At 39.8% G+C, this 26,925-nt stretch overlaps 3 protein-coding genes and 1 pseudogene across 6 annotated transcripts; 2 read left to right on the top strand and 2 right to left on the bottom strand.

Moving 5' to 3' along the window:
• The first annotated feature begins 1,355 nt into the window (after positions 1-1,355).
• LOC147942447 (uncharacterized) lies at positions 1,356-2,495 on the top strand. Its single transcript, XM_087456058.1, has one exon. The coding sequence runs from the start codon at positions 1,641-1,643 to the stop codon at positions 2,493-2,495; it is 855 nt and encodes a 284-aa protein (XP_087312184.1). The 5' UTR covers positions 1,356-1,640.
• An 11,224-nt stretch (positions 2,496-13,719) lies between these two features.
• Positions 13,720-14,457, bottom strand: LOC104790647 (vacuolar iron transporter homolog 4 pseudogene; annotated as a pseudogene).
• Positions 14,458-16,378: 1,921 nt separating this feature from the next.
• Positions 16,379-17,282, bottom strand: LOC104790645 (vacuolar iron transporter homolog 3). The gene has a single exon (XM_010516425.3). It carries the CDS (start codon positions 17,148-17,150, stop codon positions 16,542-16,544), a length of 609 nt encoding a protein of 202 aa, XP_010514727.1. The 5' UTR covers positions 17,151-17,282; the 3' UTR covers positions 16,379-16,541.
• Positions 17,283-19,752: 2,470 nt separating this feature from the next.
• Positions 19,753-26,666, top strand: LOC104790644 (uncharacterized). 4 transcript variants are annotated; one of them, XR_015558881.1, is made up of 15 exons: positions 19,753-20,334; positions 20,593-21,294; positions 21,738-21,935; positions 22,021-22,332; positions 22,935-23,062; positions 23,139-23,760; positions 23,916-24,254; positions 24,401-24,542; positions 24,635-24,791; positions 24,871-25,034; positions 25,148-25,230; positions 25,543-25,642; positions 25,941-26,002; positions 26,159-26,318; positions 26,411-26,666. XR_015558881.1 is itself a non-coding variant. In XM_087452898.1 (14 exons), exons 1-14 carry the CDS (start codon positions 20,173-20,175, stop codon positions 26,582-26,584), a joined length of 3,660 nt encoding a protein of 1,219 aa, XP_087309024.1. In that variant the 5' UTR covers positions 19,753-20,172; the 3' UTR covers positions 26,585-26,666. The 4 variants fall into 4 exon arrangements, 1 of the variants encoding a protein (XP_087309024.1); XR_015558882.1 differs by having other exon boundaries at positions 24,856-25,034; XR_015558880.1 differs by having other exon boundaries at positions 23,139-24,254; positions 24,856-25,034.
• Positions 26,667-26,925: the final 259 nt, after the last annotated feature.

Genomic DNA, 26,925 nt, shown 5'->3' with positions numbered 1-26,925 from the left:
ACTTGATAGCCACAACACAGTCGTCATGCTCGGGAGAACATGGCCACGTTGGTGACAATGAGGAGGGGTTTGAGTCAAGGAAATCTCAGATGAGAGTGGAGCAGAGGATATTACCAACACATGTTTCCAAAGGCAGAGTTTCTTCATGTAGAGACATGAAGAGAAGAATAAGCAAAGAAGCCTAATTTAAGAATTAGCGATGTCTGTTCACAGCTTCCCGACCTGAATACCCCATGAATACAGAGCAAGGAACTTGACTTGCGCATCAAGTTTGGGTATCCAAGTTACTATCATAATCTCATAAACTTTCCAACTTACCTTCTCTATTTTCCAGTTTTAAAACGAATCCATAATTGTTGTTTTCTATATTGATAGCATATGTTGTTGTCTAGGCAAGAACAAACATATGCTACTGCGTGAGAAAAATGAAACAACTGCATGGTCAAACTTTATCCTAGCTTAAAATCCTATACATATTTTTCATGTTTGTCAGAGTAGTATTTGCATCATGTTGGAGATTTCCTTAGGTGACTGATGTAGAGTCTTAGTCAGTTGAGTCATGAGTGGGACATCCATCTACGCTGCCTTCAAAGATTGGTTCTTTACAATGAACTTTTGATGCAATGTCTGGCTGTCTCTCAAACAAACGGTTCACAGATTTCACTTGCGAGTGGATAAAAGTACAATTTATAAATCAAATACCAAATTTTAAGTATTAGATTGTAAGGTTGACCAAAAAATTATTAGATTGTAAAGCAAATCCAGTAGGAATTCACTCTACTTACTAGAATTCTTTTTCCATTTTATTGAGTTGAAACATAAAACATTAAGCACAGTTTGGTCACAAAACCATACAACGTCATTATTTAGGATATCACATTAAAAAAAAAATAGCGAAAAAAGGAAAGAAAAAGGAAAACACATAAGTATGGGTGAGTCATACAACGTTAGGATATCGAATCTATCTATAAATATACGAGTTTGTTTCTTTTCTTCACTCTCTCTCTCTCTCTCTTTTAATCTCAAACAAAAAAACCCTAACAATTGTTGAGTCAAGATTTGTTATTTGAATAATTATCTTAGACCGATTCTTTAGGTCTGAAGGAGTCAAGCTCTGTTTCCTATTTTGTAGCTATTGGTGGAACTAGTTAAACTAGTTGAGTCGTGTGTCCGTTATTTTCGTTTTTGCTGTTGATCATGTAGTTCCCTATAAAAGCATTGGAACCTATGAATAAAGATAGATCATTCCGTGCATTTGTTTTGTGTTCTCTGATTCTGCAATCACATTTGGTATCAGAGCAAAACACAATTTTAGAGTGATCAAAGTGAGAAGAGAGAGAACGGTGAAGAGAGAGATGAGTGAAGATAAGACAATTACGATCCCCAAGTTCGATGGTCACTACGATCATTGGAGCGAGCTGATGGAGAATCTCTTGCGAGCAAAGGGGTTGTGGAGTCTCGTAGAAGAAGGCATACCTGAGACAGCAGCAGGACTCGAGACAACTGCAGCGTAGCAGAAGAGTCTTGAGGATCTGAAGAAGAAGGATCATCAAGTCAAGTACTACCTATTTCAAGCCATTGAGCGGGAGGTGTTTGAGCAGATCTTAGACCGGAAAACTTCTAAGATCATTTGGGAGTCCATGAAGAGAAAGTTTGGAGGGAATGAACGGGTCAAGAGATCGCTTCTCCAAACCTTGAGGAGAGAGTTTGAAGTTCTTGTCATGAAAGGCGATGAAAGCATTGACAATTATTTCAAGAGAGTGATGATGGTATCAAACAAGATGAGGAGTAATGGCGAGAGTATGCCAGATTCAAAAATTGTGGAGAAGATTCTCCGCACTCTGACCGATAAATTCACATACGTGGTGGTATCGATCGAAGAGTCCAGAGACACGAGCAGCATGACCGTCGATGAGTTGCAGAGCTCACTGTCTGTGCACGAGAAGAAATTCAAAAATTCGAGCCATGAAGAGGAAGATCAGGCACTCACTGTTAGAGGGAGGGGCAGAGGCTCCTACAGAGGACGAGGTAGAGGCAGAGGAGGCCGCTTCTTCAACAAGGCCACTATTGAGTGCTACAATTGTCACAAATTGGGACACTTTGCGTATGAATGTCCAGATGGATCCAATGGAGCAAACTATGCAGAATTGGAGGAGAAAGAGGAGGTTCTATTGATGACATACATAAAGTTCTGCGGAACAAAGAGGAGCGATGCTTGGTTTGTTGATTCTGGCTGTTCAAACCACATGTGTGGGGAGAGCAACATGTTTTCGAGCCTGGATACGACTTTCACACACACTGTGAAACTCGGAAACAACCATAAGCTGACGGTTGGTGGCAAAGGGGTGGTGAAGATCACTCTTAGTGGGGTAAGTTATGTGATCAATGATGTCTATTATGTACCGGAACTGAAGAACAATTTGCTAAGTGTTGGACAACTCCAAGAACGAGGCCTGGATGTACTGTTCAAAGGGGAAAAATTGCAGAATCTGTGATGAGCTCAAACCGAATGTTCATTCTCTTGGGGGAACCGAATGAAAAGACCAAAGAAGAAAGATGCTTGCATATCAATGTCTCAGACAAGGCAGAGCTGTGGCATCATCGATATGGACATCTCAGCTACAAAGGACTCCACACGCTATGCAGTAAAGAGATGGTCGTGGGTCTACCTGATATTGGTGATGTGAAAGTCACGTGTGAGGCATGCGTTAAAGGAAAACATCACCGGGTTCCTTTTCCGAAACAGAGCAAGTGGAGAGCCACCAAGAAACTGGAGCTCATTCATTCTGATCTATGTGGTCCGATCAGTCCACCATCGAACAGTAACATGAGGTACTTGATAAGCTTTATTGATGATTTTTCAAGGAAAACTTGGATTTACTTTGTCTTGGAAAAGTCAGAGGCATTTCATTGCTTCAAAACCTTCAAAGCGTTTGTAGAGAAACAAACTGGTCTGGTCATCAAATGTTTGAGAACAGATAGAGGTGGAGAATACAACTCAAATGAGTTCAAGGAGTTCTGCAGAGAGCATGGAATCAAAAGGCAGTTGACTACGGCTTTTACGCCTCAGCAAAATGGCGTCGCTGAACGCAAAAATCGCACAATCATGAATATGGTGAGAGCAGCGCTACTGGAGAAAGAAGTGCCAAAAGCGTTTTGGCCAGATGTTGTGCAGTGGGTGAATCACGTTCTCAACCGTTCTCCTACAGTCATTGTAAGAGATATGACACCTGAAGAGGCATGGAGTGGAAGAAAGCCATCAGTGGAGCATTTCAGAGTGTTTGGATGCATCGGGTATGTTCACATCCCTGATGTTAAGAGAAGCAAACTTGACGACAAAAGCATCAAGTGCGTCCTGTTGGGCTTCAGTAGTGAATCCAAAGCCTTTAAGATGTTCGATCCGGTGCTAAAGAAGGTTCACATCAGCAGAGATGTAATATTCGAGGAAGATAAAAAGTGGATTTGGGAAGAGTCTGGTTACGTTAATGAAGCAGATGCAGAACTTGAATGGGAAGATGATTATGAGATTGCAGATGAGATCGCTGCAGAAACTGGGATGGAGGGAGGAGAAGAAGAAAACGTTGATGTTCCCTCCCAGATTGCAACAGCAGCGACAACAAGCAGAATTAGAAGAGCTCCAATTTGGTCTGCAGATTATGTCACAGGAGAGGAGATTTCTGACACTGAGGAAGAAGCAAACATGGCCAGAGTCGACATTGAGAATCTTGCTTTTATGATTATAGCAGATCCAACCAGTTTTGCAGAAGCAGCAAGACATTCTCACTGGAAACAAGCGATGGATGCAGAGATACTCTCCATTGAAAGAAACCATACATGGTTGCTTACTACACTTCCGACAGGTGTAAAAGCAATTGGGGTCAAGTGGATTTACAAAACTAAGTTGAATGAAAGAGGAGAAGTGGACAAGTTCAAGGCTCGTCTGGTGGTTAAGGGATATGCGCAAGAATACGGAGTTGATTACACTGAAGTGTTTGCACCCGTAGCCAGGATGGATACAGTGAGATTGATCATCGCAGTTGCAGCACAAAAGGGATGGGGGATCTATCAACTCGATGTCAAGTCTGCGTTCTTACATGGAGAATTACAGGAGGAGGTGTTTGTGGAGCAGCCACAGGGATATGAGATAGCAGGAAAGATGGGAATGGTTTACAAGCTTCACAAGGCTTTATACGGATTAAAACAGGCACCCAGAGCCTGGTTTAGTCGTATTGAGTCTTACTTCATCAAAGAAGGCTTTGAGAACAGCTCTGGTGAACAAACTTTGTTCATCAAACGGAAGGGAGGTAAAATTCTAATCGTAAGCATTTACGTTGATGATCTGTTGTTCACTAGTGATGATGAAGAAATGTTGAGTGAGTTCAAGAAGTCCATGAAGAATGAGTTCGACATGACAGACTTGGGAATGATGAGGTACTTTCTGGGCATTGAAGTGATTCAAAAACCTGATGGGATCTTTATATGTCAGAGGAAGTATGCGGCAGAGCTGATTGAGAGATTCGAGATGCAGAACTTCAACTCTGTTTCAAATCCGATTGTTCCTGGACAGAAAGTTGGGCGAGATGAGGCTGGAGTAAAGGTGGACTCAACTTTTTACAAGCAGATGGTGGGGAGCTTGATGTATCTCACAGCCACAAGACCAGATCTCATGTTTGTGGTATGTCTCATTTCTCGTTTTATGGCAAATCCAACTGAGTTACATCTAGCTACAGCAAAGAGAATCATGAGGTACTTAAAGGGAACATTGGAGTTTGGGATATGGTATGGAAGAGGAGGAAATGGGGATCTCTTGGGTTACACCGACAGTGACTATGCGGGGGACATAGACGACTGCAAGAGCACCTCCGGTTATGTTTTTCTACTGAGTGGAGGGGCTGTAGCTTGGTCATCCAGGAAGCAACCGATCGTGACATTGTCATCAACCGAGGCAGAGTATGTAGCAGCAGCCACCTGTGCGTGTCAGGCTATCTGGATGAAGAGAATATTGAAAGAAATTGGTTATGCACAAGAGGAGAGGATGACTCTGTTTTGTGACAACACCTCCACTATCAAGTTGTCAAGAAATGCAGTCATGCACGGGAAGTCAAAACATATCAGGGTTCGTTATCACTTTCTCAGAGAACTAACTAAGGAAGGAGTTGTGGAGTTGGTTCATTGCAGCACAGAGGAGCAGTTGGCCGATATCATGACAAAGCCATTGAAGATGGCATCATTTCAACGAATCAGGGAAGCGTTCGGGTTGAGCATTGTGAACTGTGACTCTTAATCGAGTTCAGTTCAAGGGAGGGATTGTTGAGTCAGCATTTGTTATTTGAATAATTATCTTAGACCGATTCTTTAGGTCTGAAGGAGTCAAGCTCTGTTTCCTATTTTGTAGCTATTGGTGGAACTAGTTGAACTAGTTGAGTCGTGTGTCCGTTATTTTCGTTTTTGCTGTTGATCATGTAGTTCCCTATAAAAGCATTGGAACCTATGAATAAAGATAGATCATTCCGTGCATTTGTTTTGTGTTCTCTGATTCTGCAATCACAACAATGCCGTCAAGCGTATCTGAGTTCACCATGACGATGAAAAGAAGAGGAGGAACAAAGAGAAAGATTGAGATTAAGAAACGCGACACTAAACAACAACGATCGGTGGCTTGCAGCAAACGCCATCAAACTCTCTTCTCCAAAGCCGCTGATCTCTGCCTTCTCTCCGGGGCCAACATTGCCGTCTTCGTAACCTCTCCTGCAGAGAACTCCGACGTTGTCTACTCCTTCTCTGGCTACTCTCCTGCCTCTGAAATTGCTGACCGTTACCTCAACGGCAAGTCTCCTCCGAAGATTACTAACCCACAAACCAAGCTAGGGTTTTGGTGGGAAGACCCTGATCTCTACCGTAATTGCGACGATCTCTGTGAATTAAAGATGATCGAGGATCGTATGTTGAGAACGAAGAAGCATATGATGGATTGCCTTGAGAAGAAAGAAAAATCACAATTTGTTTGCGATCAAAACCCTAGCTCCTCCGCTTCTCTCGACCACCGTCCTTTAATTAGGGTTTTAATCTATCCTTTATTAAAACTCTAACTTGTTCTGTTCATTACGTAATTACCGTTAATTAGGGTTTTGTTGTGTTTAGCGATAATAGCCAATAATAAGTTCATATTGTTTATTTGTTTTTGTATCAGATTTTGTTTGTTGTTTTTGTCTAGTCGAATTTGATGAGAGCATATACATGCCCATTAAAAAGCCCAAGAACTTTGTCTAAGTTTTGCGCCAATGGAACATTCTCGAGAGAACCGGTACTAATCTAAAGCTACTGGCATCCTCATTTTTTTTTTTGGTTAGTAAGTTTGTGTCGGTGAATTTGGATTTTTGTGATTCTTTATTTCTTCTCATTGCTTCTGATTGCTTCTTTGTTTTTTTTATAGACTTCAATTTCGAAACGACAAGCACTACTTTTTTTCTCATTGCTTGTGGTATTTGATTCTTAGTTACAATGTCTGTCTGTTTTATCTTAACTCTTTTGATTCATTAATATGCATTGCGGATTCTGTAATTTTGATGATGGTTGTCGCTGGGGTTAGTGAGACTAATTGTGTATTAGTGATAATATTTTGTTTTTTTTTCTAGCGGTTTGATGCAATCTTGAGACTCATTGTGTAGAAAAGAACAAATGTTGCAGTGGATATGATAATTTGACCAAAAGAGACTGTCTTATCTAGTTGTATGTTTTGATTGTCGAAATTCAGTTGAGGGTTTTGATTTGAAGAAATTGACCGGTTTAAGTTCAAAGCTAGCTAGATGCTATCGTTGGCATAATATGTGTGGACTTTGGATACAACAAGTGATATTTTACATAAAGGATCTGATGAATACCAAAGTGTGGAGCTCGATGATGAAGAGGTTGGGCTTGCTGCTGGGCCGCAACTAAGGAGGAAGTCAACAAGGGCCCGTAAGCCCAACAAGAGGTTTTTGGATTGAAGAGACGAGGTCTCTGTTTTTCGTTGTTCTGCAAATAATGGGAAGTGATCTTCCTGATTGTTAGGATCCATTCTCCACCTTTCCATGATTCATGTTTTGTAGGAGGGTGAATCCTCCATTACTTTGTATTTGTTCCCTTATTTAAGAAATAGAAAAGCCAAAAAGATGCAATATTAATTGCCCAAAAATCGAGTCTTGTTCTTGTTTACAAAGTTGTTCTTGTTCTTGTTACTAAGGTTGTGATACGACGAGGTCACAACTAATAATTAGTATGAGAGCACTGATATTTTATTTCATTTTTTTTCCATCGCAACCATTCCAGATACACACGGAAACAAAAAGAAGGGTGTTGTAGCTTGCCCTCAGGAGGAGCCAATGGCTGCGACTAAGGAAAGGCTAGAGGATGTGGAGGTCAACCTCGGCACGATGCAGGACAAAATTCAGAAACTCACAACCGATGTGGCTAACAAGTTTCACAACATGGAGGTCTTGTTACATCGCATTGTGGAAGACAACCGTCGAGTTGCAGAGGAGAATAGAGAAGCCATAAATCGCCTCGTGGCTTCGGTCAACCAAAATCGTGACGATATGGCACACGACAACCGGGAGCTGTGTCGGGTGGACAACAACCCTCCCGCACTTGCTCGACATGTTAAACTCGACCTCCCTCGTTTTACAGGGGTCGATGCTTCTGAATGGATCACCAAAGCAAAACACTACTTTGCTTACCAGGAGATACCGCCTAACCAACATGTCGTGCTGGCGTCCTATCATCTCACCGGCTAGGCAAACGAATGGTGGCAAGCGGCATCATCACGTCTAGGCGCAGATGCCTACGATACACCATGGGAGGTTTTCAAAGCATAACTTTGGAAACGCTTCGGTCCTATGCGCGGTGCCCATTTCCACGACGCCTTTCCAAAATTCAACAAACCGGATCACTCCGCGACTGCATCCGCGTGTTTGAACGGTTGCAGAATAAGGTTACAAATTGGTCAGAGGACGCACTTGTTGGGACCTTCCTTGGTGGTTTGCACAAGCAAATCGCTGCACAAGTTCGCATGTTTTCTCCAACCTCACTCCAGGAGGTTTTTAATCTGGCTCAAATGAGTGACGAACACATGCAAGCACAAAAGCGGACTTTGACCCCTCGACCGCACTCACCGCTGGCGATAACCACCGCACCGACACCACGATCTCTCCCATCGGTTCAGTCACCCCGGCAGTCCAACAACCGTGAGCAACCTACTCAAACCCCTAAGCGGCTTAGTTGGGAAGAGATGAAACGCAAAAGGAGCCTTGGGCTTTGTTTTAGCTGCGATGAACGCTACAGCCCCGGTCACAAGTGCAAGACATCACAGCTCTTACTCATGCTCGGGGAAGACGCCGATGAGGCGGATGAAGAAGACGAATTTCATGATCCGGTGGAGCCTGAGATCACCCTACAGGCGCTTACGGGTTGGGATTCGTCGAAGACAATCCGCGTAGTGAAAACAATCAATCGCCAACACTTGGTGGTGTTGATTGACAGCGGCTCCACGCACAATTTCGTCAACAAGCGAGCAGCCAACCGGCTCAATTTGAAGTCAACAATCACAAGGACTTTTCACGTCAAGGTCGCCTTGTATCAGAAAGTCGCTATGCAACTGGGGGAGTCCACGTTTGTCGTCGATCTCTATGCTCTGCCGTTGACGGGACTCGACGTCGTTTTAGAAATTCAGTGGCTTGAGACTCTTGGGCCGACTCTATGTGATTGGAAGGCCCAAACGATGGAGTTCACCACAGAAGGGAAGCCTCACATTTTACATGGGCTTCGTGGACTGAGCATTCAACAGGCCTATTGGTTCGAAGTGGCCAAGGAGGCTTGTTTGGGACAGCCAGCGTTTGCACTCACACTCGACGGCGCTGCAACTACCGTTGCCGTCGTCCCCGACCAGTGCCTCCTCCACGAATTCGCCTCCATCTTCCAGCTTCCGACATCCTTACCGCCGACGAGGGAAATTTCCCACCACATCGTACTAAAGGAGGGATCCGACCCCATTAACGTTCGCCCTTATCGTTACGCCCATTTTCAAAAGGCGGAAATTGAGAAGCAAGTTGACCTGATGCTGCAGTCTGGATTGATACAACCCAGTTCAAGTCCCTTCTCCTCCCCCGTATTACTCGTCAAGAAGAAAGACGGGTCGTGGCGTTTTTGCACGGATTACCGATCCCTTATTACCACCACAGTCAAAGATCGCTTTCCCATTCCTACGACGGAAGACATGTTCGACAAACTCCACGGTGCCAATATCTTCACCAAGCTCAACTTTACTGCGGGTTACCATCAGGTCCGTGTCCACCCACCCGACGTACCTAAAACCGCATTTTGCACCCACAACGGTCACTATGAGTACCTGATGATGCCCTTTGGTCTCTGCAACGCACCTTCCACCTTTCAAGCATTGATGAACTCGGTTTTTCGTCCCCACCTCCGTAAGTTCGTCCTTGTCTTCTTTGATGATATACTTATCTATAGTCGTACATGGGATGATCACTTGCAGCATGTCTGTCTTGTGTTTCAACTCCTCCACCAACACCGTCTGTTTGTGAAACACAAGAAGTGCGAATTTGGGAAGCTAGAGCTCGAATATCTGGGGCACATCATCTCAGGCGAGGGTATCCAAGTCGATAAAACCAAAATCCAAGCGATGCTCGACTGGCCACCCCCGACCACTCTCAGCGAACTTTAGGGATTCCTTGGTCTCATAGGGTACTATCGGAAGTTCGTTAAAGACTATGGTATTATCGCTAGACCACTGACTAATCTCCTCAAGAAAGGAAAATTCTGTTGGGACGACGACGCCAGATGCGCGTTCGCTGCTCTCTAAACCGCGATGACCACTACACCAAATCTTGCCCTACCAGATTTTGATGCCACCTTCATCATACAAACTAATGCTTCCGGGGAAGGTATTGGCGTCATTCTTTCCCAACACGGTAAGCCATCGCTTTTATGAGTCTCTCTCTTGGCATTGCAAAGCAGAGCTGGTCAACCTATGCTCGTGAGATGCTCGCTATAGTCATCGCCATTCGACTTTGGCGGCCTTATCTCATGGGTCGTCACTTCGTCATTCAAACGGATCAGCTAAGCTTGTGTTTCCTTTTGGAGCAACAGATCCTCACATCCGAATAGCAGAAATGGGTTAGTAAACTGGCTGGCTATGATTACGAAATTGTGTACAAGCCAGGATCTGCTAACGCCGTTGCAGACGCGTTGTCCCGCCGTACCAACAGTCCGACTCTGAACGCGATCTTTGTTCAGACTTCTAGTCTTTGGGATAATCTCCGCCGGGTTGCTCAATCCGATCCTTACATGCTCAAAAGTGGTAAAGCAATGGATCTCCACCTAGGCCGCCCCTTTGCGTGGAAGTCGGGTCTTCTCTGCTATAACAACCGGGTAGTAATTCCACCCCATTCGTCTTTTATTCCATTATTGCTCCAGGAGTTCCATGACTCTCATTCCGGTGGTCACTCGGGGGCTCTAAGGACCTTCAAACGCCTTGCTCAACAGTATTACTGGCCGCGTATGTACCGCACGGTTCAAGACTATGTCGCGGCCTGTGACACATGTCAGCGCACAAAGGCTACAACTCTTTCCCCGGCGGGTTTGCTTCAACCACTCCCAATTCCGAATCGTGTGTGGGAAGACATCTCCATGGATTTCATAGACGACTTACCACGATCCGATCACCACACCTCCATCATGGTGGTTGTCGACCGTCTCACCAAATCCGCCCACCTGGTGCCACTTTCACACCCATACACATCCGCTACAGCGGCCGCCAAGTTTGTTGCTCACATAGTTAAGCTTCATGGCTTCCCGCGTTCTATTGTAAGTGATCGTGACCCTGTTTTTTTCAGCAAACTATGGCAGGAGTTTTGGCGTTTAGCAGGCACCAAACTGCGAATGTCAACCGCCTACCATCCGCAAACTGATGGGCAGACAGAGGTCGTCAACCGTTGCATCGAGCAGTTTCTTTGATGCTTTACTCACCACCGACCTCGTCAATGGAGTTCTCTTTTACCATGGGCCGAATATTGGTACAATACCACCTACCACATCTCCACTGGTATGACACCATTCCAGGCGCTTTATGGTCGGTCACCACCGGTTTTTCCAGCCTACGAGGTTGGGTCCACGATCATGGATGAACTCGCGGAGCAGCTCATGTCCCGTGACGAGGTAATCAATGATCTCAAGGCTTCTCTCGCCAAGTCGGTTAGTAAAATGAAGCAGGTAGCCGATGGCAAGCGTCATGATGTCCAACTCCACAAAGGTGATTGGGTATATCTGCGCCTTCAACCACACCGACAACAATCAGTGTTCCGTCGCACATCGAAGAAGCTTGCCACACGATACTATGGGCCATTCAAAATTTTGGAAAAAATTGGACCGGTCGCGTATCGTCTTCTGTTACCGGATGGGGCCTGCATTCACCCTGTCTTTCACGTGTCCTTGCTCAAGCAGCATATTGGAGCTGACACCCCGGTCGCCGGCACCCTTCCGCCACTGCGCAACAATGGCATCTTAAAGCTCCGGCCTAATTGTGTCCTTCGTCACCGCCAGTCCACCGAAGGTCAGAAAGTGCTCCAAGAAGTTCTCATTCTGTGGCAAGATTTACCGGAAGAGGATGCCACTTGGGAGGACCTGTCGCAGATACAGAAGAGTTTTCCGACTCTGAACCTTGAGGACAAGGTTCTCAATTACGACGGGGGTATTGATGAATACCAAAGTGTGGAGCTCGATGATGAAGAGGTTGGACTTGCTGCTGGGCCGCAACCAAGGAGGAAGTCAACAAGGGCCCGTAAGCCCAACAAGAGGTTTTTGGATTGAAGAGACGAGGTCTCTGTTTTTCGTTGTTCTGCAAATAATGGGAAGTGGTCTTCGTGATTGTTAGGATCCATTCTCCACCTTTCCAAGATTCCTGTTTTGTAGGAGGGTGAATCCTCCATTATTTTGTATTCGTTCCCTTATTTAAGAAATAAAAAAGCTAAAAAGAAGCAATATCAATTGCCCAAAAATCGAGTCTTGTTCTTGTTTACAAAGTTGTTCTTGTTCTTGTTACTAAGGTTGTGATACGACGAGGTCACAGCTAACAGGATCATACTTTGTCATGCCTTGAATCTTGAGTGTAAACAGCATTTCTAACATAAATATATCATTCAGAGGTCTTCAGGGGGATCCGTGAGCTAGTAAGCTTTTGTTTTCAGTTTCCAAAGGTCTTCTTATACCACTTAACCAAGAAAATCTCACCAAGTGTTCGCTCCTGCAGCATGAATCCATAAGCTTGTGTTCTGCTTTTTGTCAGTTTGGGAAGATTTGGAACCGCAGCCTCTGAAACTTGGGATTGGGATTGGCATTGTGGAGATCCAGTGAGGTGTCAAACATGCCATCTTTCTCGTGAAACAGAAGTGCAGAGGAGAGAAGAAGCAGGGGTTGTCAGTTCTGATGTTGGTCCACTCGGAGCGGTTCTAAGGTCCCAAGAACGTGATAGCCCACAAGAAGATGAGGTTGGTGACAATTTGGAAACTGACAAGAGGAACCAGCGGAATGTGTTTTGGCTTTTCTTTTTTTTTGTAAATAAAACAACTGGTCAAACTTTATCCTCCAAACCAGTCCAGCTTAAATCCTACATTTTCATGTTTGTCAGAGTAGTTTTTGCATTAGACAAAGATCATGTTGGAGATTTCCTTAGGTGACTGGTGCAGAGTCTCAGTCAAGTTTAAGTAGGACAGTCATGTACACTGTCTTCAAAGATTAATTGGTTCTTTACACTGAACTTCTTATACAATTTGCAGGCACCAACAATGAACTGTTTAGAACTAATCTTATGAACTTGCAGAGAGGAGAAATTCTTAATCACCCAAGTGAACTGTTATCAAATTGGTTCTCCATTGATCTAGATGAAGAGTCCTGGCAATCAATCTACCAGAATATGAATCACCAGCTACGAGCTTGTAACTGGTCGGGTTCCCTAACTACCATCGCCAGTTAACTTGATCTGGGCATCTTTCTCAGTCTTGGCTACATATTGTTGTTGACCAACCCGTCAATTTCCATGTCTAGATTAAAGGATATGAAATGCTCATTTCTGAGAGCAGTGGTCCAGAGTCATCTTCTTTCTCACCCAAGTCTTGTACGTTCTCATAAGCCTTCCCTTTCACTATCAACATCCCCGAGGCTGTGTGAGTGTGACCTATATATTTATGATATTTTCATCATTTCATTGATTGAGAATTCTATTAAGAGAACATACATATATAATGCCCGTTACTCCCTTATCTGTCTGTATCCAAATTACATTTTCGTAAGGACCGTTTCTTCGTAACATAACATGTATTATGTGAACAAAATTAGTGATGTGTTACATCTGTACCGGCTAATGTCACCCGCATAGCTTTTCAACAAGTCATGTTTGGCTGACGGATTGGAATGCCTTGAGGAGAAGCGAAGAAACCGTCAATGTAGTAAGCATTTCGAGGGCAGTCGTACGTTAAGCATCCGTATGTAAGTACCAACCTTCCTTTGCATCCATTATTTAATTTACTCGTATGAACAACTCCGATGCAAAACCTTTGTACATCACACTTCTTGCTTCTACCTCAACAACTTGGGTTTTCTTGGATCTTAGATGACTAGATAATTTATAATTGTGACGTCTGTCTTTGATTGTTTTTATTATATTGTAACTTTGACCAAATCTTTTTCCCCAGTTTATTGAGTTGAATGGAACATTATTAACTTGTGTTTGGTTACATAAATAAACATAGACATACATATCAGAGAGCATGTAACCCAACGATTTTTGTAAAACCAAAGGTAATAGCCATAGCTAACCATCCACCAATCAAAACCCTAAGTGATGACTTAATCGCCGGTGCTTTCCCCAATACCGCTCCTAACCATCCAAACACCACTAACGCCAACGTGACCGCCGCCAAAATCACTCCAATCCTCACTTTATACTCTTTCACAAACGTAGCCGCCAATAACGGTACAATCCCTCCTATAGAAAACGCTAACGCAGACGCCACAGCCGCTTGCGTCGGGCTAGGAAGCTTCTCTTTCTCTGTATCTCCTTCTCCTCCACTCTCTCTCTTCATCTGAGCCTTCTCTTTGTCGTACTGAGAGTAAACTGAGACAAACTCTCCGATCGCCATGCTACATGCTCCGGCCACTAAACCAGCAAAACCGGTCAAGAGCATGATTTTGACGTCTTGCTTCACTGCACCAACACCCATCATAAGTGCAGCCGTCGAGACAAGACCGTCGTTGGCACCTAGCACGGCGGCTCTTAGCCATTGAGCTCTTTTGGAGTAGTCAAAAGCCATTTCTTCATCTTTCTCTACGTCCAGGTTCACGTTGTTGTGTGATTCCATGGTTGGATCTTTGTTAAATGAGAAAGAGTAGAAATATTGGTGAAGTGTGGAGAACACACGCCTAGGATAACTTGTATTTATGGAGAAATTTTGTTTGAGTATTTGTTTTTTTTGTTGTTGTTGTTATTTTGTTATTTTTTGGTACTTTATATTTTTTACTATATTGTAAAACAAAAATGTGGACTAGAGAATCTTCACCAGATTTCCTCTTATCTCTGATTGTAATTCTATTCTAACTTTGAGTTTTACTTACCAAAACAATTATGAGGCTAGCTGTTAATTATTTGTTTTCCTATATCAAGTATTCATTTTTTTTTTGACAGCTTGTATAATACTCCCTCTGTTCCCATTATTAATTCAATTTTTAGGATTAGTAAATACACATATGAAGAAAATATATTAAAAACTGATTTTAAGTTCATCATTTCGATTTTGAATAATGTAGAATTATAATGATTATAATCCAAGAAGGCACAATTGAATTTCTAAAACTATCAATTCAGTCAAACATATAAATTTTAATGAATGTAAGCAATTTATTATAAATGTTGAACTAATAACACATGATTTTAATACAATCTGTATAATTCAAGATTGAATAAGAGTAAAGTTTTCAAAAAGTTCTAAAATCACAAAACCAATAACACTTTGTTAAATTGATTATTTAAATAATACTCTCTATCTACCTATAACCTCAACAAGTGTAAATGATGGTACCTATGGTTGATTGAGAAAAATTGATTTCAAATAAATAAAAAATTTATAGCATTCAACTCAATCTTTTATGAAATAGTAAATGAATGAGTTTTTTAAGTTGAATGGGTTGAAATCATTTTCCAGTTTATTCTTCTCAGGTAGTAAAAAATTATATGAATGTTCATTCACTTTTAAACTTTGTAATTTCTATCAACCATTTACACCCAACATGTATACTTCAAAAAGAAAGTATTAGCCTATTATAACTGCTATGTGATTAGGATAATCAAATCATCCCAAGATACAGATATAGTTTCACTAGTAATTAATTTTCATTGTAGACACACCCTACTAAAACTCTTCGTACTTGAAAGTATTAGCCTATTATAAAAGTATTAAAAAGGCTTTTTGAATCCTTTCAGTTTTTGGTCCAGCTTTAGTAGTGATTTCGTAATATATCATACATGAAATTGATTTAACTGATCGACCACGCTCATGAACATGTGATTTAAGAATTTACATACAAAAATCTAAAAGGGAATTAATAGATCTCGAGTGACACAATATCAAGAATTCAGTTTATCCAAATTATGGTATAGGTTTACAAATTGATGAGCCATTTGCACGTACTTATTGTTTCTGGTATTTTCTAGAAATTAATTTCATATATAACACTTGTTTTCTTATCATATTTGTTAGATTTAGGACACAAACAATCTCTTATATTCCTAAAGTTTTTGGCTTGTTTTAAGTTGCTTTTTTTTTTCTTAACATCTAGGTGCTTGCTTTAGTTCAAATCTTCTAGTACGCACTGTCCCTATTTTAAATCTCGATTTTACTTCAATCAATTCATTACTTAATTTAACAAAATGACTCATAACAAAAAAAATTGATTTACAAAAGGAATTGCTTTTTCTTGTTATATAACACTTTGTTACAAAATTTTGACTATACAAGAATGTACATTATAGGGTACCAAGGGAGACGCATGAAAAACTTTGTGGTGGAACAAGAAAAAGTTATATTTTAGCCAAATTTGGTTTGAGATAGATATGTGATTTGAATAGTTGTACTCAATTCAAAGTCTCATTGATTGAGGAATGTTAAAATAAATTACAGGTTGATTTCGTGTAGAGTCTAAAAGCATATTAGGTAGGTTTAACTTCTACTTCTAGTGATCATAAAGTTGATGAGCTAAAATATGCAAATCATATATATGAGTTTTAAATAATAACATGTTATTTATTTGATTTAAAATTTCATTGATGAATTCATGAGAGTAACTATATTTGTAAATTTATTAGATTGTAAAGGGAAATCATCTAGAGATTAACACTAGACATTTTTTGTTTTCTAACAGTTTATTGACTTCAAGCATGTAACATAGAAACATGAAGAAGCATTTGGTCACACATGCATGTCTGTAAACACACACAGTTACGCATACATATGGCCACGCGACCCAATGAGTTTTGTAAAACCAAAGGTAATGGCCATAGCTAACCATCCACCAATCAAAACCCTAAGCGACGACTTAATCACCGGTGCTTTCCCCAAAACCGCTCCTAACCATCCGAACATCACTAACGCCAACGTAACCGCCGCTACTATCACACCAATCCTCACTTTGTACTCTTTCACAAACGCAGCCCCCAACAACGGCACAACCGCCCCGAGAGAAAACGCTAACGCTGACGCCGCAGCCGCTTGCGTCGGGCTAGGAAGCTTCTCTTTCTCTACCTCTCCTCCTCCTCCGCTCTCTCTCTTCATCTGAGCCTTCTCTATGTCGTACTGAGAGTAAACGGAGACAAACTCTCCGATCGCCATGCTACAAGCTCCGGCCACTAAACCGGCAAAACCGGTTAAGATCATGATTTTGACGTCTTGCTTCACCGCACCAACACCCATCATAAGTGAAGCCGTCGAGACAAGACCGTCGTTTGCACCAAGAACGGCGGCTCGTAGCCATTGAGCTCGTTTGGAGTAGTCGAAAGCCTTTTCTTGATCTTTCTCCATGTCAAGGTTCAAGGTGTTGTGAGATTCCATGGTTTGGATCTTCGTTAGATTAATTAGAAAGAGTTAAAATGGAAGTGAGGAATATCTGTGAAGTGTGGAGAACACACGCCTACGTTGAGCTCTATTTATGGAGAGATTTTGTAATTGAGTATAATAATTCTTACGGACGAAAAAATAATTATGTGGTGGAGTCGATAATATTAATGTGGTGGGGCATCATCATCACTAACATAAACACCTCTGACTTATATATATATTTGAAAATTTGTTGGACTAAAACCCACTTGTTTTTGTCTTATTTCTTTGATTCATAATTTTTCAAACCTTGGAATTGGAATTAAGCACTACGTGTAGTTTTAGAAACATAAATGAAGTGGTAACGGCTGGTCTATTGAGGATCCTTTTGATCCAGCAATTAGAGTCGTGTGCCAGTGAAAATTATAAACAAAAAAGTTAATAGCTAAATAACATAAACATGTATAACTTTATATATTTTTTTTCATAATACAAAAAGATAAAAAAAAAAAATAGATGGATTGCTAAACTGGAAAGCACTGACAAATAAATTATAGAAAAATAAATTAAGAGAAAAAGTTGATAATAAAAAAAAAAAAAAAAAAAAGAGGGACGAGTGTGGTTAGATTCCACACCAATAGCACCACACTTCACCATCGTGATTAAATTAATCACTTGTAACACACACATTCACATCTAAGTCTACGTCTACGTGTTATTTTTCTTCATATATATGCACGCATACGTATTCGCCTACGTGTTCTAAACAGATTATTGTATTTACTGATTTATCTATTTAGACCCGTATATTCCCACGTGCCATAGACCAAGACATTTTATATGATTCCCTCCCAAACGTCGGTTCGAACTAGCGACCTCTAAACTTTGCTAAAAAATCTTTATCAGTTGAAATATCGACACTTGGTTGTTACCCTAATATTACACACAAGTATATACTGTAATAGATTGGTTACGTATACACAAGTGTTTAATTATTTGTTTTTTTGGTGGTTAAAATCTATTTTTGCCATTGTCATTTTCTTCAACTTATGTCATTACACATTAGTATTATGGTATTACCGCTTTATTCTTCTTATGCCTCTAATAATATTTTAGAATTAATTTCATTTTAGTTTACATAATTAATTTTATTTTTACATACTCAAAGATGATATACTACATAGACAACAATTATTATGTAAATTTATGAAGTGTATTGAATCTAGTATTTCATATAATTTGAGTAGGCATGTCAATTAGGGCCAAAGCTCGTAGGCTGGCCTGGGCCGGTCCAGAACGGACTTAAAAATATATGTCTAGAAAAAACGAGCCTTTCGGATTCAGCTCGTTTGAGCTATAAGGTTTTTTGGGCTTAACCCGACCGAGCTCGGATCAGCCCAAAAAGCCTTTTAACAAATATATTTATACTTTTTTTGTTAATATTTTTATTTGATTGCAATATTTGATTAATGATTTATTGTAAATAAAGTTTAAAACTCTAATCATAGTTTTCATATTTACTTAATGATCATCAGACCATGCTTAATACTTTTAAAATTTTTATCTATGATATTTTATATGAATTATATATTGTTTTATTTGGTTAAAGTATATAATTTTATTTAGTTTTAATTTTTTTCTTTTAAATTGAGTTGGTTGTAGTGAATATAGATGAGTTATTAAAATTTGATTGATTTGTTTTACAGTGCATCTTTAAACAATGTTTTTAAGACTTTTATAAGTTTGAATCATTGATCTGTAAGATAAACCCGAAAAAGTCTGAAAAGCCTTGTAACCCTGTTGGGGTCAGGCTCGGGCTTTGAAATATAGGCTCGGAAATATTTCGGGCCGGGCTCAAACATATGCGGGCTTTACGGGTTTCGGGCCAGGCCGGGCTGGCCAGCACGATTGACACTCCTAGATCTGAGCTTTAATAAAATTTTATATGATTTAATGATTTTAAGGAAGTTGATATGATTTATTATAAAATCCTTTCAAATCTTATCTAAAACTGTGATATTTGAATTATCTTTGACTAATTAAATCCTCTCAAATCTTTCTAATCATCAGTATATTTTCAATAACAATGGATTTTAAAGTATATTTTTTTAAATCATTAGTTCAATAACATTGAAGTTCATTAGACTTATTAAAATTCATGATTGAATAACATATAATTTATAAATTTTAAACCAATCACTTAAAATGCTAAATTCAATACACCCTCCTTAATTTGTGATTTAGCCACCATTTAATCACCTATTTATGTCAATATAATGTCCATATGAAAGGTACATACTAACCATATAAAATAGATATTTTTGGTCATTTGGGAGAAAGTTTAGTGACTTATTTTAATAAAACAAATTAATTGTTAAAGTTATATATATTTTTTACTTTGATAAAAATATAATATTACAACATTATAATTTGATAAAATGCATATATTAAACATAAAATGTATATAAAAACATTAAAAAAGGAAAAAAAATTGCATAACTTTAATGCTGATGAAGAAAACTGTAAAAATCTAACTTTGTCATAAATAAAAATAACTATTTTTGTACCGGTACAATGCAGTATAAAAATCTAACGTTTAGTTCGATGCAGAAGATTTAGACCAATTCTTTTTAGTTCATGTATGAATCGTCACCAAAGAATGTAGACAATTTGGAGCTTTGGACAATCAATCATCCCTCACTTAGAAAAACAAAAAAAAAAATATCAGTTAAACCCATTGGGCCCAAATGTTCTTCATCGACAACACTCTCTCTGTATTTCAAAATCTTCACTTTTGTTTGCTTCCTCCTCCTCCTCCTCCTCCTCCTTCCACTGCGTGTGTGCGTGAAGCTCATCATACTCAGCTTTTGTGCTTCTGGGTATTTTACGGTTCTCTTGTTTCGGAATCACAATGACGAAAGATCTCTGCTTTTTTGGATTCGAGAAGCGACTCGACGAAACCCTTTGCCGTTGAAACCATTCCGGCCAAGTTTAAAGTTCTGTGATTGGGAGTGAGAGACTGGGAGAAGTAATAATAATGCCGGTAGTGGCGACGACCCTCGTTTCGCTTCTGGAGAAGCTTCAAGTGGAGGAGCCGTACCTTCCTCCGCGAAGTTGGGAATCTTTACCTTCTGAGAGTGGTCGATCTCTTCCTCCAAGTCGTGCTTCTGCTACTCCTTCGTCTTCTTCCTCTGTCTCTGTAAGTTTAGTACTTGTGAAAAAGAGAGCAACTTGCGTTAGAGTATCAAATCTGTTTCTTTCTATTATCTCTGTGGCTTGGATCGGATACCCTAATTGTGGATTTGGGAAAGTTTCAATTTTTATGAGTTACTTTAGAATCGATCTAGGTTTTTAATTGAGATAGATACATATCTAGTCCTTTCATAATCTAGCTCTTTCCATCAAGTGGTGCGTAATTGAAACTATTTCTTTGCTTACATTTTGTTTCTTGTCATAGGAATCAAGCTTGGTCAGGTTGGCCCTTAATGCTCTGCAAGGTGTTGAATCTTCTCTTATTAGCATAGAACAGCTCTCTTCTGCATTATGCTCTGAACCAGCTGACAGGACCCACCACAAAATTCCGAGCTTGTGGCATCGCTTGTCAAGCACTGATGCGCTGGGACAGATTCTTAGAAACATAGGCTGCTTTGGTTCTTTGGTTTTTCTTCTCCACAAGTTCATAGACTATTTCACAAGTTTGAATTTCGATGTGGAAACAGCTGGTCAGGGACAGGGGAGCTATAAAATTGGTGAAAATGAAGAAGCCAATAACAAGATCTGCTATACTCTTGTTAATCAGGCTTTTGCCATTGCTGTGAGAAAGGTCCTAGAAGGCTATATATCTGGACTGGATACATTATGTGCATCTATAGAACTGAGGCGTTCATCAAACATGGTTGATGGGTCTGACCATGGTTCGTCTTGGTTAGGCTGCCTTAAAAACGTCGTTCATCCAAATATAACATTATTGGAAGTTTTTCTGCATACTAGAGAGTTACGAACACAGATTGAAGCTCTAGCGAACATATGTTATTTGTATGATATATCCCTATCTTATTGTACCTCTCCTTGGGAATGTTTGATTAAGGAAGCCACCACGCGATTTCATGGGTTCTACAGAGGAAGCGACCTGCTTACTTACTTATATTCCCAACTACAGGTCAGGCTACGCTATGTTCCCCGTTTAGTATTTGTCCTCATTTTTCCTCTCATGACGCACATCGTTATTTGTTAATGTAGCCTAGAGGCACCTTCCGTTTAAGTTGTTTCCAGTTCACGTTTAAGTGATGGTTACTTTGTGTCTTTAAATTTTGCATCTCTGTACTCTACTCTCTAAAGTTTGCATTTTTGTTACTGCTGTCTATACATATTGTAAAGAAATTTGAAAGAATATCAGTACGTGGCATTTAAATAATTATATGCACCTTGTGATGTGGACCATTTGATATGGTGATTATAGCTGCAAATTATGTTTAAAAGGAAGTGATATACATAAACTGACGAGTCTGAAACTTGCACTCTCTTAAGCTATATGTACTGAGCCAGGATCTTGTACAGTTTATATTTTTTTCTGACTATTTTTCCCGCCATGTTCTGTTGTAGGTTGCTGATCCTGCTCATAGTGCTATGCTTAAGTTTTTGTTCCTTAAAACATGTGAGCCATATTGTGAGTTTATAAGATCTTGGATATATAAAGCCGAACTTAACGATCCTCACAAGGAGTTCATGGTGGAATGTGTCAGTCAACCAACATCTTTTTCTTGGAATAAGCCTGGAATATCCCCATTGGAAAGCGTGAGGGTAATATTTTCTTTGCGTTTACTGCATTTTTGATTTTTGTATCTTTAAACCATTGGCATCAGATTCTTCCTTTTCTGCAACCTAGGAGCGAGAAGGAGGGCTTGTTCCATGTTTCTTGAACGGCGTATTGGTACCTATACTAAGGGCTGGTCAACAGCTTCAAGTAATTACAAAACTTCTTGAACTGTGTAATCTTCCTGCATCTAGACACAAAAATTACACAGACCTTCTTCCCTGCTGGACATATTATTCTACCACTAGTCCAGGGTACCCATCTCCATTAATTTTCAGCAAATTACATATAGAAGTGATGATAAAGAAAAGAGACAATTACTACAAAGGGATGCTGGAAAAACTTGGTGACTTTTCGACAAAGTTTGAACTGTTTCCTGGGCAGGTATCATGCATCTTTTGATTTTTATTTACCAATATTAGCGCTTGATCTCTTCTTTTTGTTTCTGAAGCTTTGGTCGTTTTTGTTTGTGTCGGATTGTACTCTCTCATTGCTATGCCAGTTCTAACTTCACTCGTTTTATAGGCCATAGGTGATTTTACTCTTGTGAACCCAATTTTTCCCTAGGTAATTTTAATATCCTACTAATAGTACAGTTGAAACCTTGTTTTAATGTCCTGAATGACATCAAATATCTATTTTCGAACCTACATTATAAATTATAATATGAAAATCAACATCATGGAGTCTCTCTCATACAGTAGCTTGCAGATGTCTTGGTTTAACAAGACCTAAAAGTGCATGTACGGAAAATCTTAAATGCCTGGTACATAGTGTCAGTTTTGCGATACACTTAAGCATTCCTTCATATTACACCATTCAGCATTGTAGAAGCATCTCATTCTCTGGTTTTATTGACTGTGAGCTGACGATGCAAGTGATTTATATAGGGACCTTATATGCTATCCTTTTTTCTTTTTTGTATTTGGAGCTAACGAGAAGTTACTTCTTTTCAATCCTACCTTGTTTTGACATTTTAATTTTAGGTTCCTGGAGCAATATCTTTACTACCCATTTCCTATGGCAGTGGAGAAGAAATTCAGAAAAGTTCTCTTGATTTCACACTGGATGATAGTTTCTTAAGTCCTTCAACAGTGGCAATAGACTTGAGCAGGTGTTTTTCCTGATTCTATTTATCATTAACCCCAGCCTGCTGAACTTGAATTGATGACATTTTCTTGGGATTTCAGGGACCAGAGTGGTTCGGATTCGGATGACCAGAATATAGAAGACAGATGGTTTTCAGACATAGATGCGTCATGCTCATCTGAATGTTCATCGGCTAGGGATTCTTTGGAAGCATCCGATGTTGGACTCCTTGATTCACAAAATTCATTAGTGGGACCTCCAAAAAATTATTTATCAGCTCTACGTTTCTCTGTTGCCTCTGCTGGGAGTTGTAATCAGAGTCTTGTTCAGCATAGTGATTCTGGTTATATAGACAATAAAATTGTGAGGAAAGGTGAGAAGGCTGATACTAATCTTCAGTGGATGAAAATTGAGCCAGTAGAGTCAACTGAAGTATGTGAGCATGATAAATTTAGAGGCCCTCTTTCTATTGAGTCATGGCCCCTTGGCGGATTACCTAGAAATCCGTTTTGTGTTGATAAGAAGTCTGCGGATGATTACAGAGAAGATCCAGGAAATCTAACAGGAGCTAGGATGGAACAGAGACATTTAATGAGCACTGATGTAAGCAAACTATTTTTAAACAACAGTTCCATCAGAGGCAGCTGTTCAAGACACGAAAGAGAACATGATTTGCTGGAAAGCGGCATCTCATCAAAATTACATTTGTTGAAAGACACAAAGGTAAACTATCCTTACAAGGTTCTCAGTATGAATCCTTTACTGAGATGTGATTTTCTGAGCAAGCACGGAAACACAAACAGAAGGGACCAGGGGAAATCATTTCCTTGGTTTGATTTTTCTGCGGTGGATGACCCTTCAAAAACATGTATTGCCAGGATACCTGTAGGATTCCCTATTGATTTTCACAAGGAATCTCATGGTTCTAAGACTGATAGAGAGTGTCATCACCATGCCAACCAAGAATGTGGCACAGATAAGTTTCAGGTTGACGATCCTAAAGTTTCTTGCAGTCAGTTATCTTCGGGTTTAAAAGGCTGCACTGAAGAAAAAAAACCAAATGCATTTGGTGGAGGTAGATGGGAGGGTATGCTTTGTAGATCAAATAACCCTGAAACTAGTGCATTTAGTGATTCCAGACAGGATTCTTCTGGTACATTTGAATTGCCACTTGATTTTGTTATACACAAATGTCTACTTCAGGAAATATATCTTCAGTATCCTTCTTGACACTTTCATTTGCTATACACATATATATTTAGGCTTATAATTTAACATCTGGCTGGCATTTCCTTTCTAGGGATGTTTTTCTCATGATAACATGTCATCTTTCATATATCACTTTTTCCTTAACAGACAAAAGATATAACTTTGTAAGTAAGCTAGCTATCAAGTTGCTCGAAGAAGGATTTGGCTTGCAAGAACATCTGCTAGCTCTACGTAGGTATCATTTTATGGAACTAGCAGATTGGGCAGATGTATTTGTAGTGTCCCTTTGGCATCATGTAAGTCTGCTATTAATCTATTTTCTTGTGATGAGTTTTTTGAACATCTCTAGATGATGCTTATATCTATTTTCTCTCGTTTGGATTCCCAGAAATGGCTTGTTACGGAGCCAGATAAGAAAATTGCCGAAATCCAAGGGTTTCTAGAATCATCTATCCAACGATCATCATGTGAACGAGACACTTGTAAAGACAGGTTATATTTGTACAAAGGACAAGACACACTTCATCTCCCGCCATCAACCATTGGTATTGTCTTGCACTTAGCAAATTAATACTACTGTGTGTGGTGCTTTAAAATCTTTTACTGTAGTGTGAAAATTTTCAGGAGTACGATCCTTTGATTTCCTACGGTTGGGTTATCGAGTTGACTGGCCAATCAGTATAATTTTAACATGCGATGCGCTGAAAGCGTATGCTGATGTATTTGGGTTTCTGGTTCAAGTGAAATTAGCAGCCTATGCCGTAACTGATGTCTGGTGTTCACTGAAGGTAAAGGCTCGACTTTGTTGATTCACTCCTTGTTACCCTTAAATCTTTGCTGCAATTTTTTATATTCTTCGTGGAATATGTTATTTGGCACAATGACTTCACTGTCTTTTTAGGATGTGAGACATATGATGCATGCGAATAAAGAGAAGATATTGAAGCAAGAACTCCGGTGGTTAAACATATTGATGAAACTAAGGTAAATTTAAAGTTAAGGTTTCACACTTTCATAATGTTCTAGTGACTCATTGAGCTATGTATTAGGCAATGCGACTGCATAATTAGGTATGGTGATCATAATTCTTCTGGCCTGACCTTTTATAAGAGTAACAAAAAGCAGTGAAAATTTTCAATCCATGCAATATATGTGAAAATGCTACATATCTTTTGACAAACCTTCGTATTTTTTCTTCATAACTGTCTTAATACACAATGTATCATTCAGAATTTCAGATCATGGAGTCTCTATGTTCTCTTGGGTATCTTTGACGTCTTTTCTTCTATGTGTCAGGCATCAGGTCAACCATTTTGTAACAGCACTACAGCAATATGTACATTCGGAATTGTATCACGTATCATGGTCCAAGTTCCTTCATTCCCTGAAGCATAAGGTCTGGGCACACCTTACACTCTACGATTTATTTGTCCAAATGTAAATATGCCTCTGTGATGGCCTACCGAAATATCAAGTTACCTAAAAGTAGGATTCTTTTTATAATTGTTGAATATGAGCGCCTCAAGCGAACTTCTGCCACTCTAGCTTATTGGTACTGGTTTGAAGTAAATGGCTTAGCTACTATGAAACTTAAGTGCATAGTGTATAGTTTTATTGCGATTCCAGTGGTGGTTTTATCTTTATTTGGTTTGCGGCATAAGAATAACACATTCCACCACCTCTGGTTTTGTCAGGTGAAGGATATGATGGATCTTGAATCTGTGCATATGGCTTATCTAAGCGAAGCTCTGCGCATGTAAGTCTTCTTTTCTATCAGCTTCAGAAGCCATAAGTCATTTGCAAAGCAAAGTTTTGACCTTTTTGTGGCTCTGTAGCTAGACTGACCTGATGTAGTTATTCCATTTTGGGGATACACCATTTAATCTAACAGCCTGTTATCAAACACTTGCAGATGTTTCCTATCTGACGAAACACGAGTAATATCTAACATCATAGAGAACATCTTGCAATGCGCAGTGGACTTCAGGTCTTGTCTTCCCAGAGGCATGCAGAGTACAGGTCGAGTCCCAAACGATTCATGGACAAAAACGGTGGGCATAAACACATCTCAGGTAAAAAAAGAAGAAGATAAAGAGTGTACATATGAAATCCTCATTTCTTCAGTTTGTTGCAAGAGCTGAGCTTTATATTCACATTAAAACAGGTGATGATGGTTAAGCAAAATTTTGACAAAGAGTTGAAGGAGCTGCATAAGTGTCACCTGAGATCACCAAAACATGGGAAATCTGGGCTATCTCGCTTTTGGGACTGCCTCAATTTCAACCTTTATTATTCAGATATCCTTCATGACTCTAACATCTTCGCTCTTGTTCCTTAATACTGCATTATTTGACACTCTTGTGTGTTGTGTATTTTTTGTATAATATATATTTTTAATTCGAATACAGTTTCCACACAAATAATTGAGCTTATCTTATAAATCTTTTTCTTGTCACTCTCATAGTAGAAACTAGAAAGTATCTTCTTCTATGAATGACAACTTTTTTTTGTAACAACTATCCATTTTGTGATAAAGACATCTTTATTGTGATAAAGACATCTTTATTGTGATAAAGACATCTTTATTGTGATAAAGACATCTGTATTGTATTTTTTATTATAATTTTCTGTAGGCAGATGAGAGGTCGGTCTTTAGACTTTAGACTTTTACCATTTAGA

Source organism: Camelina sativa, chromosome 6, assembly GCF_030686135.1.
Source record: "Camelina sativa cultivar CO46 ecotype springtype chromosome 6, ASM3068613v1".
Lineage (NCBI taxonomy): Eukaryota > Viridiplantae > Streptophyta > Magnoliopsida > Brassicales > Brassicaceae > Camelina > Camelina sativa.
The sequence above is the reverse complement of the archived record's forward strand: the minus strand, read 5'-3'. Positions and strand labels throughout refer to the sequence as shown.

Bases quoted from the DNA above. Each gene is read 5' to 3' on its own strand.
- LOC104790644 (XM_087452898.1), top strand. From the start codon at position 20,173: ATGCCGGTAGTGGCGACGACCCTCGTTTCGCTTCTGGAGAAGCTTCAA. The intron at 25,231-25,542 runs GTAAATTTAAAG...TCTATGTGTCAG, and splicing joins AACATATTGATGAAACTAAG to GCATCAGGTCAACCATTTTG. The intron at 26,003-26,158 runs GTAAGTCTTCTT...AAACACTTGCAG, and splicing joins CTAAGCGAAGCTCTGCGCAT to ATGTTTCCTATCTGACGAAA.
- LOC147942447 (XM_087456058.1), top strand. From the start codon at position 1,641: ATGAAGAGAAAGTTTGGAGGGAATGAACGGGTCAAGAGATCGCTTCTC.
- LOC104790645 (XM_010516425.3), bottom strand. From the start codon at position 17,150: ATGGAATCTCACAACACCTTGAACCTTGACATGGAGAAAGATCAAGAA.